The 11,242-nt window shown below is 52.4% G+C and overlaps 1 protein-coding gene across 8 annotated transcripts in view; it reads right to left on the bottom strand.

The window, feature by feature from the left end:
- Window positions 1-78: 78 nt before the first annotated feature.
- MTMR14 (myotubularin related protein 14) overlaps window positions 79-11,242 on the bottom strand; it is a 43,888-nt gene continuing 32,724 nt past the window's right edge. Inside the window, exons 18-19 of one of the 8 annotated variants that reach the window (XM_079933848.1) lie at window positions 4,303-4,458; window positions 79-1,420 (exon numbers count right to left, since the gene is read on the bottom strand). In XM_079933848.1, the coding sequence (XP_079789974.1) occupies window positions 1,240-1,420; window positions 4,303-4,458 (337 nt within the window). In that variant the 3' untranslated portion in view covers window positions 79-1,239. The remainder of the gene's footprint in view (window positions 1,421-4,302; window positions 4,459-11,242) is intronic. The other 7 variants (XM_079933847.1, XM_079933850.1, XM_079933849.1 and 4 more) reach the window with 7 other exon arrangements.

Below are 11,242 nucleotides of genomic sequence, written 5' to 3'. Positions count from 1 at the left end.
TTTGCGTGACCTTGGGCAAGTTACTTAACGTCTCTGTGGCTCAGTCAGTTCATTAGTAGAATGGCCATTATTAATAGCACCTATTCGGGGTGTTGTAAAATTTCATCGAGAACAATCCACAGAAAGGATTTAGCCCAGGGGATTGTACACAGTAAATACTCAAGAAATGTTCACCGGCATTATTTCCTTCTTGGCATTCACACTGATGACCTCTTTTGTGTTTAGAGTCAGAGGTCAGTAAATGGTGGCTGTTACAGCACTGTGCAAAACCTTTTGTCCATGTCCTTGAACCCGCATGACTTCATGGTGTTAAGAGATGCAGACACACTCTGTGAGGATGCAACCCACTCCAGGTCACACGGTAGGTTGTCAGCCAGGTCCATCCTCCCCACATCACCTACTACCTCCAAAGCCCTGGAAGCCAATCCCTCACCGAAGGAACGCAGGGGCTGCAAGTCACCTGTACCAGTCTGCTAAACTTGTTAAAAATGAAGATTCTCCCCACACCCTTCCCAGCTAAATGAAACTCAGCAACTTCAAGTCTGAATTTCAGGCAGCCCTGGAAATCTGCATGGATAAACAGGCTCCCTAGGGGGGACTAGGGCCCACTCAGGCCTGAGGACCACTGCTCCCACCTTAACAGCCTGTGACTACATGTTCCCGTCTCACTGGAGACTCTCATGGCTCAGGAGTTAAGGGGAACACCCAAGTCTCCAGTTCCCTTCCTGCTTCATCTGTACCCCTCCCCCCAGCAAAAAGAAGGACAAGGAGAACCTTCTAAATAACTCCACAAAGACAGGAGCCAAATGATAATGCGATAGAGTAGCTGTTCAAAAAGGCTTTGATTTCATTTTGTGATCTGTGTCAAAACTGCCTCATTCTCAGCGCGGGTGACCCCTCCTCCCCAGGAGACGAGAATGGAAAGTGGGGGTCTTTTGTGAAGTCTCGGCCTCCACAAGGCCCCAGGGAAACCCCACATAGTTCTGAGAGTTGACAGGAATCCTGGCAAAGACTAAGGTGGGTGGGAGGCAGTGACAAGTAGGGTGGCGGACACCAGTTAGGAAGCTGGGGTGGGGGAGAACCCCGTCCTTGGCCCTGCTCAGCCTTGGGGCTGCCATGTGCATGATGGAGAAGGGGAGATTTCCCCCCACCTTGAAGCACCCCTTGGCTGGGCATGGCTTTGATTCCGCTTAGGGCTCAGGTGAGAGAGGAGCAGGAAGCTGTCATGAGCTGGCTGCTTCATAAGGTGCTGCTGCTGGTGCCCCGGAGTCCAACACCACGGACAAACTGCTCCAGCAGGCCGATGGCACCGGAGGGACTGGGGGCTGCTGCCCGAAGCCCCACTGTGCTGCTGTAGGCAGCCAAGAAGGCTGAGCGCACCTCCTGTAGCCGAGTCTCCCGTTCACTCAGGGCTGTAAGCCTGTGCGGAGGGAGGGAGGGAAAGAGAGAGAATTAACGCATTACCCTGGGGCAGGATCCAACATTCTCATCCTGACGCCACACTGCCTATCCTTCTGCATTCCTTAGTAGAAGGCCAGCATCTGCCCCGTGGCCATACTACCCTTGTGGTTCAGGCCCCAAATGTTTGGCCCTGTTCCTCTTTTAAACTCTCTCTCAGCTCTCAGGCTGCTGTTCCTACCTGGAGAGGCCAGAGCCCTCACCTTCAGTCACTGCAGTCCCCAGGTAAACAGCTAGGAAGGTGCTGGCTTTTCCAGCAGGACTTCTTTTCTCATTCTATCTGCTTTTCCTTCCCTGGCCTCTACAGGCACTTATCACAAGTCAAGAAGGGGAACAACAAGTGTGAATTCCACGTAAGGCTGTTTGATGACTTGAAGAGTCTTTAATAGAAAAGGCCTGAGATACCAGCCACGCCCAACCTCTGGACTCAACCTCTGAAGTCTAGGGGTAGGAGGGACACAGAATTAGAGGAAAGGTCACAGACCCACATGAGATGAGCCCTCACATTCCCATCTACCTAAGCACAAAGACCAGCCCTGACCACCAACTCACTCCAAAATTTCCCCTAAGAGACCAATCACTGGGTAACCCCTCCTGCAAATTTGTTAGAAGCAGCAGTATCCCCAGTTCCCAAGCCCAAATGACTTGCACCTAGGGCCTGGGGTAGCACATAGAGATATGAGGACAAGTGAGTGTCCAGGGGTAAGTATGGGGAGAACAGACCCAGGGAAAACAGATTGGTGGGAGTGGGGTGTGTGTGTGTGAGAGAGTGAGAGAGTGAGAGAGAGAAGAAGCAGCAGCAGCAGAAGCAGGTTGTAGGGCGAAGGAAAGTCAAATAGCTCTAGCAGCAGCACTGAGAAAATGGGGCTGATACTGGATTCCTGCAATACCATGAACAACTCCGAAGTCTCTCTTGGCATGTGGGGGAGATACGTGGCCCCGGATTTTCTTTACTTCCTAATTAGGTTTTACATAGGCTGGAGACCATGTGTGCTTCTTTAGCTTTTCCTGAGAGCATATAACCAGGAGAAATACAGATAGTAGTTCATATTCACAGGGAATATCTAAAGGTCCGTATGTATGCATTCTCATTGCCCCCTATTTTTAGGAGGCAGAAAGGGGAGAGATCACAACTTATCTAGAAACAAGATAACTGGAGCCCAGAGAGAGTGTGTGATCCGCTTGAGGACATATGGCAGGCAGAGACTGGAGCTACCATAGTGCCATTCCCTCTCAAGAGATGAGCTAGCAGGCTAGAGAAGTCAAGGCTGATATCCCAAGACAGAGCTGGTAAGCATATTGGTTTTTTTTTTTTTTAATTTTTTTGGCCATGCAGCAAGTGGGATCTTAGTTCCCCAACCAGGGATCGAACCCGTACCCCCCTGAAGTGGAAGTGCAGAGTCTTAACCACTGGACCGCCAGGGAAGTCCCCAGAGCTAGTAAACATAACAGCTAGGATTTGGATTAAATTTCTCTGACATCGAAGCCAAAGCAGTGAACCCACATACTATGTGACCTCACCAGGAATCAAGCCTGACCCTAGGCCCATCCTGCAATGTTGGAGGCCATGGGATCACGGAGAACCTAGCCCTCCTCTGGGAACCACCCCTAACCTGAGGGTTGGCTGGGAGCACAGAGAGCTACTCAAGGCATAAATTGTAGGATCTGGGGCTAGAGCTGCCCGCTTCAGTGGCTAATACCAGGTAAGTGAGGGGTGCTATTAAGCAGGGGCAGAGATGTCTGCTTCCTCCAGAGGTAGCTCTTAGGCTCTCTGGCTGAAGTAGGAAGAGCCTACAGAAAGGTGCAGACATCTATTTCTTTAATCCTCAAAAATCTAAGAGATCTTGTTTCTGGCTTAAGGGCCTGGCTATAGAAAAGGCTGTACCAGGCCCTAGTGGCCTCTAAAGTCCTTGGGCTACTCCCTAGCTGCGGGGCCAGGGCCTGTGAGCACCATCTAGGAATCCCAAGGTCTGGCCCCTGCTTGCCCTCAGCAGGAATCCTTCTCAACTCCCAAGGGCAACTTGCCTCCAACCTGTCAGCCCTGGAGGGTATGAACTGGATTCTGGTGGTGGTGATGAACACCCAGCACCCGGTAGGGAGGTGAAGGCCCTTAGGCAGCCACAGACCAGAAGCAGATCCTGCTCCCCAGGCCACCGGAAGCTCTCCCCGCCTGACATCCGTGAAACAGCAGCGCAGGCAGGGGGCAGGCGGCAGCCAGAGAGGCAGCTGCACTGCTAGAACTGGAAGTCCAGCATTGGAGCTTTGGAGGGAGAGGATTTTACAGGCTTGGGCTTTGGATGGGCATCCCTGTCCAATTTTCTTTCCTGACCAGAGACAAAAGCAGATGACAAAAGGGGGGAGGGGACAGCAAGGAACCCTCGGTTCTGCTTGGGAGCACAGCCCTGGGGCTAACCCGTTTTGGCTCTGGTCTCCACCATACACCTACTTTCACTACTCCACTGTTCTGCTTTCAAAGGGTTCTCATGTCAGGCAAAGCCTTGGACAGAAATAGAATCTTTTATAGCTAGAGTCCAGCCAGCTTTCCCTAAGGGTGTGTGCCCCAAGAGACCCATGGATGGGTTTTAGAGGCTGGGGAGAGTGAACACACTCCAACGCACTTCCTGAGCAGTCCATCAGGCCCCCTTCATACCTCAGGGTCCAGGAGCAGTGAGGTATACTTAACTGAGACACTCGGGAGGGGCAGGGAGCCCAGGCCAGCTCCCTGGGGCCTGCTGCTGCCTCATTCTTAGCCAGCACTCAGTGGCTCACCAGCTTTTGATACGGGCGGGCGGGGTGGGGTGGGGTGGGGGCGGGGCATCCTGTCTTCTCAAGCAAGACACTTACAGACAATTGTTAGGGAGCTCATCCGGGAAGCTGAAAGGGAGAGAGGAGTCTGTGTGCAGGACAGCCCGTTCCTGAATACTGCCACAGCCTGTTACCATCTGCCAGCTGCCAAAGTCTGTGGAGAGAGAGGATCCGGGCAGGGGATGGTCCACTGATCTGGGGCAGAGAGGAGAGAGAGGGGAGATGATGTAGTCAGTCATATGCCTGACAGGGGAGGCCCTGGAGGAGTGGGGCGGGGAGGCTACGGTGGCCCTGGGACCGGGCCACAAGGGTCTGTTGGTAGAGCAGCTGTAAAGTTAACCATTTTCTCCAAAAGTACAAAAACAGCTGGACAGGTTATGACCAAGAAAGAAGAGTAAAAACCACAAGGCAGGGACTTCCCTGGTGGCGCAGTGGTTAAGAATCTGCCTGCCAATGCAGGGGACACGGGTTCGAGCCCTGGTCTGGGAGGATCCCACATGCCACGGAGCAGCTGGGCCCATGCACCGCAGCTGCTGAGCCTGAGCTCTGGAGCCCACGAGCCACAGCTGCTGGGCCTGCGTGCCTGGGGCCTGTGCTCTGCAGCGAGAGAGGCCACTGCAATAAGAAGCCCGAGCACCGCAATGAAGAGTAGCCCCCGCTCGCCGCAACTAGAGAAAGTCCACGCACAGCAACAAAGACCCAACGCAGCCAAAAGTAAATAAATAAAATAAAATAAATTTATTAAAAAAAAAAAAAGACCATAAGGCAGGCTCAGCTGTGAGGACAATGTATCATGCAAAGACTTACAGGAGCAAAAGAACAAGAGCAAAGCATGGTGACAAAGGTGAGCCAGCAACCAAAGCCTGGGATCAGGGCATGCCTGCTCTGGCTGACAAAGCGAGTCAAATCTCAACAGTGCCAAAAGGAGGGGAGCAAGGCTGAATGCCCCAGGAACCAGGGAGGCAGGATCACCCCACACTCCCTGGCATGCAGATTGGCAGGGTGGCAATGCAGAACCCAGACCACTGAGGTCCTATGGTAGAGATGGGAGAACAAGCCTCTTGGGGACGGTGCGGGCGGTGACCTAGATGGAAGAGGAAGGTGACGGGAGCCCTGAGCCCTGCCCTCTTCCTCTGCAGCGCCTTCCAGGAGCCAAAGTTCGTATTCACAAGCATCAACCCAGCAAACTCACTGGCTATGCCCAGGAGGAAGGAATGAAATCAGGCAGCCAACTTGACAACTTCATCAGGCCTTTTTCAAGCAGAAGTTTGGGGGGTGCGGGGAGAGGAAAGCTGTATTGGGAATCTACCACCACCTCCCCACTCACAGCCCAGCCTTCTCTGCTGTCTCTGGACAGTAGCCCAGCTGGTGGGGGAGGAAGGGAGGAGACAGGGAAACATCAAACAAGGCCCTTCCATCAGCTACCCCAGGTCCCAATCCCCAGAGGCGCATCATCTTTGATGCTTGACCCTTTGTTCTTTAATTCAAGAATAGCAGAAGGTGCTCCTGTAGGGACCCAGAAACAGAGCAGAAGCATGAATAGTGGTACAGGGGGTGGGATACTGAAAAATTAATTGACCTTGGCCCACCCAGTTAGCTGGAGTCAAGGGCTCCTAGACTGAGGTGACAGTCCCCATGGGTCCCCAGGCCAGCTTATCCTCAAGTAGTTGCCAAGCTGAGTGCAGCTCTGGCCAGCAATGCATCTCTGCTGATCATAAATCATCTTTTTTTTTTTTTTTTTTTTTTGTGGTACGCGGGCCTCTCACTGTTGTGGCCTCTCCCGTTGTGGAGCACAGGCTCCAGACGCGCAGGCTCAGCGGCCATGGCTCACGGGCCCAGCCGCTCCACGGCATGTGGGATCCTCCCGGACCGGGGCACGAACCCGTGTTCCCTGCATCAGCAGGTGGACTCCCAACCACTGCGCCACCAGGGAAGCCCTCATCTCCTTCTTAGAGGAAGGAAAATGGCAGCCCAGACAGGTAAGGACACTCACCCAAGGTTCCACGGCTACAGAGCGCAAGAATAGATTTTTAAAGCCAAGATTGATTACAGATTTGCTGTACAACAGAACCACCTTGAGACCAGGGAAAACAGCTAGCTTTCTACGTTAAAGCCGCCATGAATCGGACCCACCCTGCAACATAGAGACTTGCCATATTCATTGCTCCTGCTCTACTCTGGAAGGTGTATGACAGCAGCACTGGGGATGAGGACAGGTCATGGTCTGCTACCTGGTGGAAGCCCTAGTGACTGACAAAGCAGGGCTTCCTTCTTCCTACGTGGAGAAACTTGGTAGGGTTCAGGCCAGACACTGTATCTCTGGTGATCCTTAACTGTCTATAAATCAGAGACTGCTGCCTACATGCAAGAGCAAGCTACATGCCACCGTGTGGTGCCTGCCCTGTGCTTCCCCTGGGTCACGCTGGAGTCTTCAGTCAATGCAACCCTTCTTGAGGGCAGCCTGGCTCCACAAATCTCACCTCCTGCTCAAACTTTAAGGTAAGGCAGAGTTTCTTTTCCAGTTTTCGGGAAAATAATTGCTAAACAGCAGAGTATTGAGGGCATGAAAGTAATGTGAAGTACAGGAGGCTGGGTAGGACGAGGGACTTATGGGGCAGGGAACATGGGGGTTTCTTATGCTCCTAACCCCACTCCCCAGGGCTATGAGAGACTCACACTTCCAATGGGAAAATGACAGATGGAATATGGTTACAGAGAGGTTCCCAGCACGGGCTCTTGGTCTCCTAGGCTAGTCCCTTGCCTGTGCTTCCCGTGTGCAGCAGGTAGCACCCCCAGGCAAGAGCCACGCTTGAAGCAGCCCGGGGACAGCTGTAGTATGGAGTAGGCAGCACAGACAGCAACAGGGCACATGATCCCAGGGGCCACAAAGGAATCTCAGCAAGCAGCCACCCATCTTTTGCATCTTTTTCAAGAGTGAGCACACAGGCTCCAAATGAATCTTCGTATTTGAGGCTTTTGTCAAGCAAAGGGTTGCAAAGCAACCGTTGCGTTCCTGGGTTTGAGAGCAAGGGGCTGTGCTAAGCAAAGAGGTCCTCGTAAGTACACATCTGGAGTAGCTGGCTAGAGGGGGCACCTAAAGGTGACAGGGAACAGTCACGAGAAGGAAGCACCTGCACCTGCCGAGTGAAAGAAGGAAGGAAAACTTTCAAGTTAGCCTCGGTACACAGGTAACGCAACCAGCCTTAATACAACCCCATGCTCTTCTGCCCTATACCCTTACTCGAGTGCAAACACAGCATCTACCTCCACCGACCTACCTACAGGACTGGAGGGCACATGGGGCCAAGCTGCCCTCAAACTGGACAACTGTGGAGCTGACAGTGCTTCCAAGGTCATCCATCCACATCCCGAGGGCCCAGACCTCTGCCCAGGAGGTTGGCTTCTTGGCAACATTTCACTCCCTTAGATGGGTATGGCCTAAGCCCCTGTTCACAGCACCAACAGAGCTACATGGCCCCACCCTGCCCCACACCTGCCAAACCCCTGCTGTGGGCCAGCTCAGGCTAGTGTGTTTTAGCTGGTCCTTTTGGAAGGGGGTACAGGAGTATCCATACAAGCAGAGCTGGCCCAAGCCACACAGCTGAGGCGAGGAGAAAGAGGTCTGGCCTGAGGTACCTGATCTGGCCTTTTACCTAGCTGCCCAGTGCCCTGACACAGCCCACAGTCCTTCAGAAATGAGACTGATAAGGACAGGTCTTAACCACAACTACAGTTTACTGAGCATTTCCAGTACTCATGGAAAGGATAAGTGTTACTATGTGCCACGTACTTTGCTCCATTATCTCACTTAAACCCAAACTTATGGAGACCAGGATCATTACTGCCACTTTAAAGATGGGATAAAAAAGACTGAGCTCAGAAGGGAAGTGTTTTTTGCAAGTCACACAGCTAGAAGTGGCAAAGCTGGGATTGAAACCCAGTCTGACCAAAACCCATGCTAGCCGCATAGTACACTGATCTTCCTTCCTGATAAGAGATGGTGGAGGCCTCAGGGATTGACTCGGGGATGGACACTTCCAACTTCCAACTGGAATCAAGCACAGAGTTTCTGATCTATGGTTGGAAAAGAGGCCTTCACGTGGTCCCTGGATGTGAGAAAGGAAGCACATGGAGTAGCTGGCCCCATTAGGGAAGCTGGCCAGAAGACAAAGCTAGCATGTAGAAAGAGGCAAGGAGAAAGAACCATAGGGAAACGGAGTTGGAACCTTGAGGAAGCTGGGCCTGAAGGCTGCATTTTTCCAGCGTAAACCAACGGTTTTCCTTTATTGTTTAAACTCTTTTGAGATGGATTTTCTGTTACTTGCATCTAAAAGCACCTGATCTGACAGCTCACAGAGAGGGCTTGAAGGTTCACAGCTAGGAAGGACCTGGGCAGTTAGTTGCCCATTTAAGCCTCTGATGATGAGAAAAAAGAAACCCAAAGCTATCAAGTGACATGTCTGAAGTCATGCAGGGAACGAACATTTGAGCCAAGACCCTTTCAGAGAGCTTGAATGTCACCTAATTTGTACCTACCCCCCACCACTACCAAGCCTCCAGGTGATGGTCCCACAGGCTCTGCCCAAGTGAACGCCTCCAGGAATGGGGCCTTAGGGAAGAATCCTTCGGTTCAACAAGGGCCTGACTCCTCGGAACAAGTGACTTCAAAAATGGCTAGGACAAGATTCATCAGACTTGAAGTCATCAGTTTCCCTCAGCCTGGACTTCAGGCATTGGGGTATGTGTGTGTCTGTGTGTCTGTTTGTGCGGGTGTGTGTGTTTGTGTGAACCAGGGACCTCTGCTTTCCTGCAGCGGCCCAAGGAGAAGTCTTTTGGGGCTCTAAGTTTTCTCTTATGGGTCTCAAGCTGGCAATGCCTTTAGGCTTCTCACCGCTCATCTCTGGTCTGAAGCTGTGGCCCCATGGGAGAACACATCAAACGTTAAGACAGGAACCCTATGTGTTACAGAAAGCAATCTGGTTTCTCTGCCTCATTAAACATAGCCGGGGACAGAGCTCATTGCTCATAACAAGCAGTTAGTAGGTGGTGAAGGATGGGGAAAGAGCAGCTATCTGGGCAGCAGAGTTGGCACCTATGTTGTCACTTAGCTAACCAACCAGGCCGCTGGATGTCCCTCAGCCAAGTTCACGTGCTCTTCAGGCAGCTTGGCTTCCAGCTGGGCTCAGTGGTAGCACCATCCCTCCTCAGGCACAACAGTGCTATGCTAGCAACCCCCATCCCTAAAGATGTCTGACTCTGGAGCAGAGACCAAGACTACACACGGTGCGGGGCGCTTTACTGACCAGGGCTCGGAGAGGCATGTGAGCACTGGTCCTGCCTCTTCCCAGCCCCCAGCCCTACAGGTGACGAGAGATTTAACAATGGTCCAGAAACGCAACTCAATTAGAAGCTGCTGCAGTAGCAGCTAATGAAGCAAAAGGGCCACCAGTCTTGCCAGTGAAGGGTACGGGGTTGGGACTGGGTAAGAGTCAGCACCCCACAGAACTTTCTTCTGAATCTGACACACAGTTCTTAGCTTTGAACAAAGCTTCACCAATTCTTTTCACAGGGAAGTCCTACCTTAAAAGAGATATTCTTGTAGAACTTGGGAATGTGGAGCATAGGAAACCCAGAGAATTCACACTGTAAGGGGAATTTCGGCCGTCACAGATAGCTTTACTAAAGGGTTTCTTTCCACACAGTTCCCTTTGCTGCACTAAAAAGCTGATTGGCTGTCGTTACCTTAGAGAAGCAGGAAAGCTAATGACAGAATCCCTCAGGCACTTTAAGATAAGAGAGACTAAATTAATTTTAATGTTAATGGAAATATGTAATTATAATTAGAATGCTCCAAATCTGAATAAACTAGTCTTTCAAATCCTGTGGCAAACAAGCAGCCAATCCAGAACCCTGTCACCTGGCCAGCCCAGCCTGGCTACAAGCAGGCACTCCCAGAATAAACCAGCAGAGCCATCAAACACCTCACAGCAGTCCACCGCACGCCTTTCCAAGGCGCCCCATTTTGGCCCAGTTATTCCAGCCTCCTTCACCAGGCCCCAGCTCACAGGGCCGTGAGATCAGGAGGACACCCCCAATCCTCCTCAGCCTCCTGGACCATCCTGGACCAGCCATAAGCATCTGAGCCCCCAGTGCAGGCAGATAACCAGTGGCGAGACCGAGGGAAATGACCACGAGATCGAACTAGGATCTTTTGTCAGGAAGAAGGGAATATGATGAAAAGCTACGGTGTATGATGGGGTGCTGCCTCAGTGGGGGAGCCCCCAACAGCTGGACAGTTAAGACCAGGGAGGACCCAGGGGACAGGAGGAATCTTCTGGTTTCCTTCCCAGTTGTCCAGCGATGTTGCACAGGCAGAAAAGGAGGCAGGGACGATGAGCAAGAGCTCCGGCCCAGAAGAGGAAGGGTCACGCAGTGCCGCAGCAGGCCCACAGGGGCCCTGAGGAAAGCTGCAGAGACACGCGGGGTGGCACAGAGGATGCGGATGAGCACAGCATGTGGGCTTGTGTGCTCGGCACCCCCTCCGCTCAGCTGCCTCCACCAAACCCGTGGGGACAGAGAGGTTGTGGCCTTTATTTAACAGACTCAGCTACAGCGCTGACGGACGTGGCAGTGCTCCGAGTTGAAGGGCTCACCTTCAGAGGTGAGCATACGGGACCCCTCTGGACAGTGCAGCTCCACTCGCCTAGAGCTCATCCGCTCAGCCTATGTGGGGAGGGTGCTTGTCCCCACCTTCCTCCATTGCTTGCTTTTGCCCAGAAAGGAAAAACCAGAGGACGGTGATGGGAGGAGAGTTCCCAAAGTTTCAGGGTTTTCTTTGTAATAAGCTTGTGACCTTTGGGTTCAGTTTCCTCCTTGGTAACATGCCTGCCACAAGGAAAGACCTGAAATTCTGGAGCAGTATCCAACAGAGCTGGGCTTGAATCTAGAGTGGACTTCAACGCTCACGATCTTTCTGCTA

Source organism: Stenella coeruleoalba (assembly GCF_951394435.1).
Source record: "Stenella coeruleoalba genome assembly, chromosome: 10".
Taxonomy (NCBI): domain Eukaryota; kingdom Metazoa; phylum Chordata; class Mammalia; order Artiodactyla; family Delphinidae; genus Stenella; species Stenella coeruleoalba.
The sequence above is the reverse complement of the archived record's forward strand: the minus strand, read 5'-3'. Positions and strand labels throughout refer to the sequence as shown.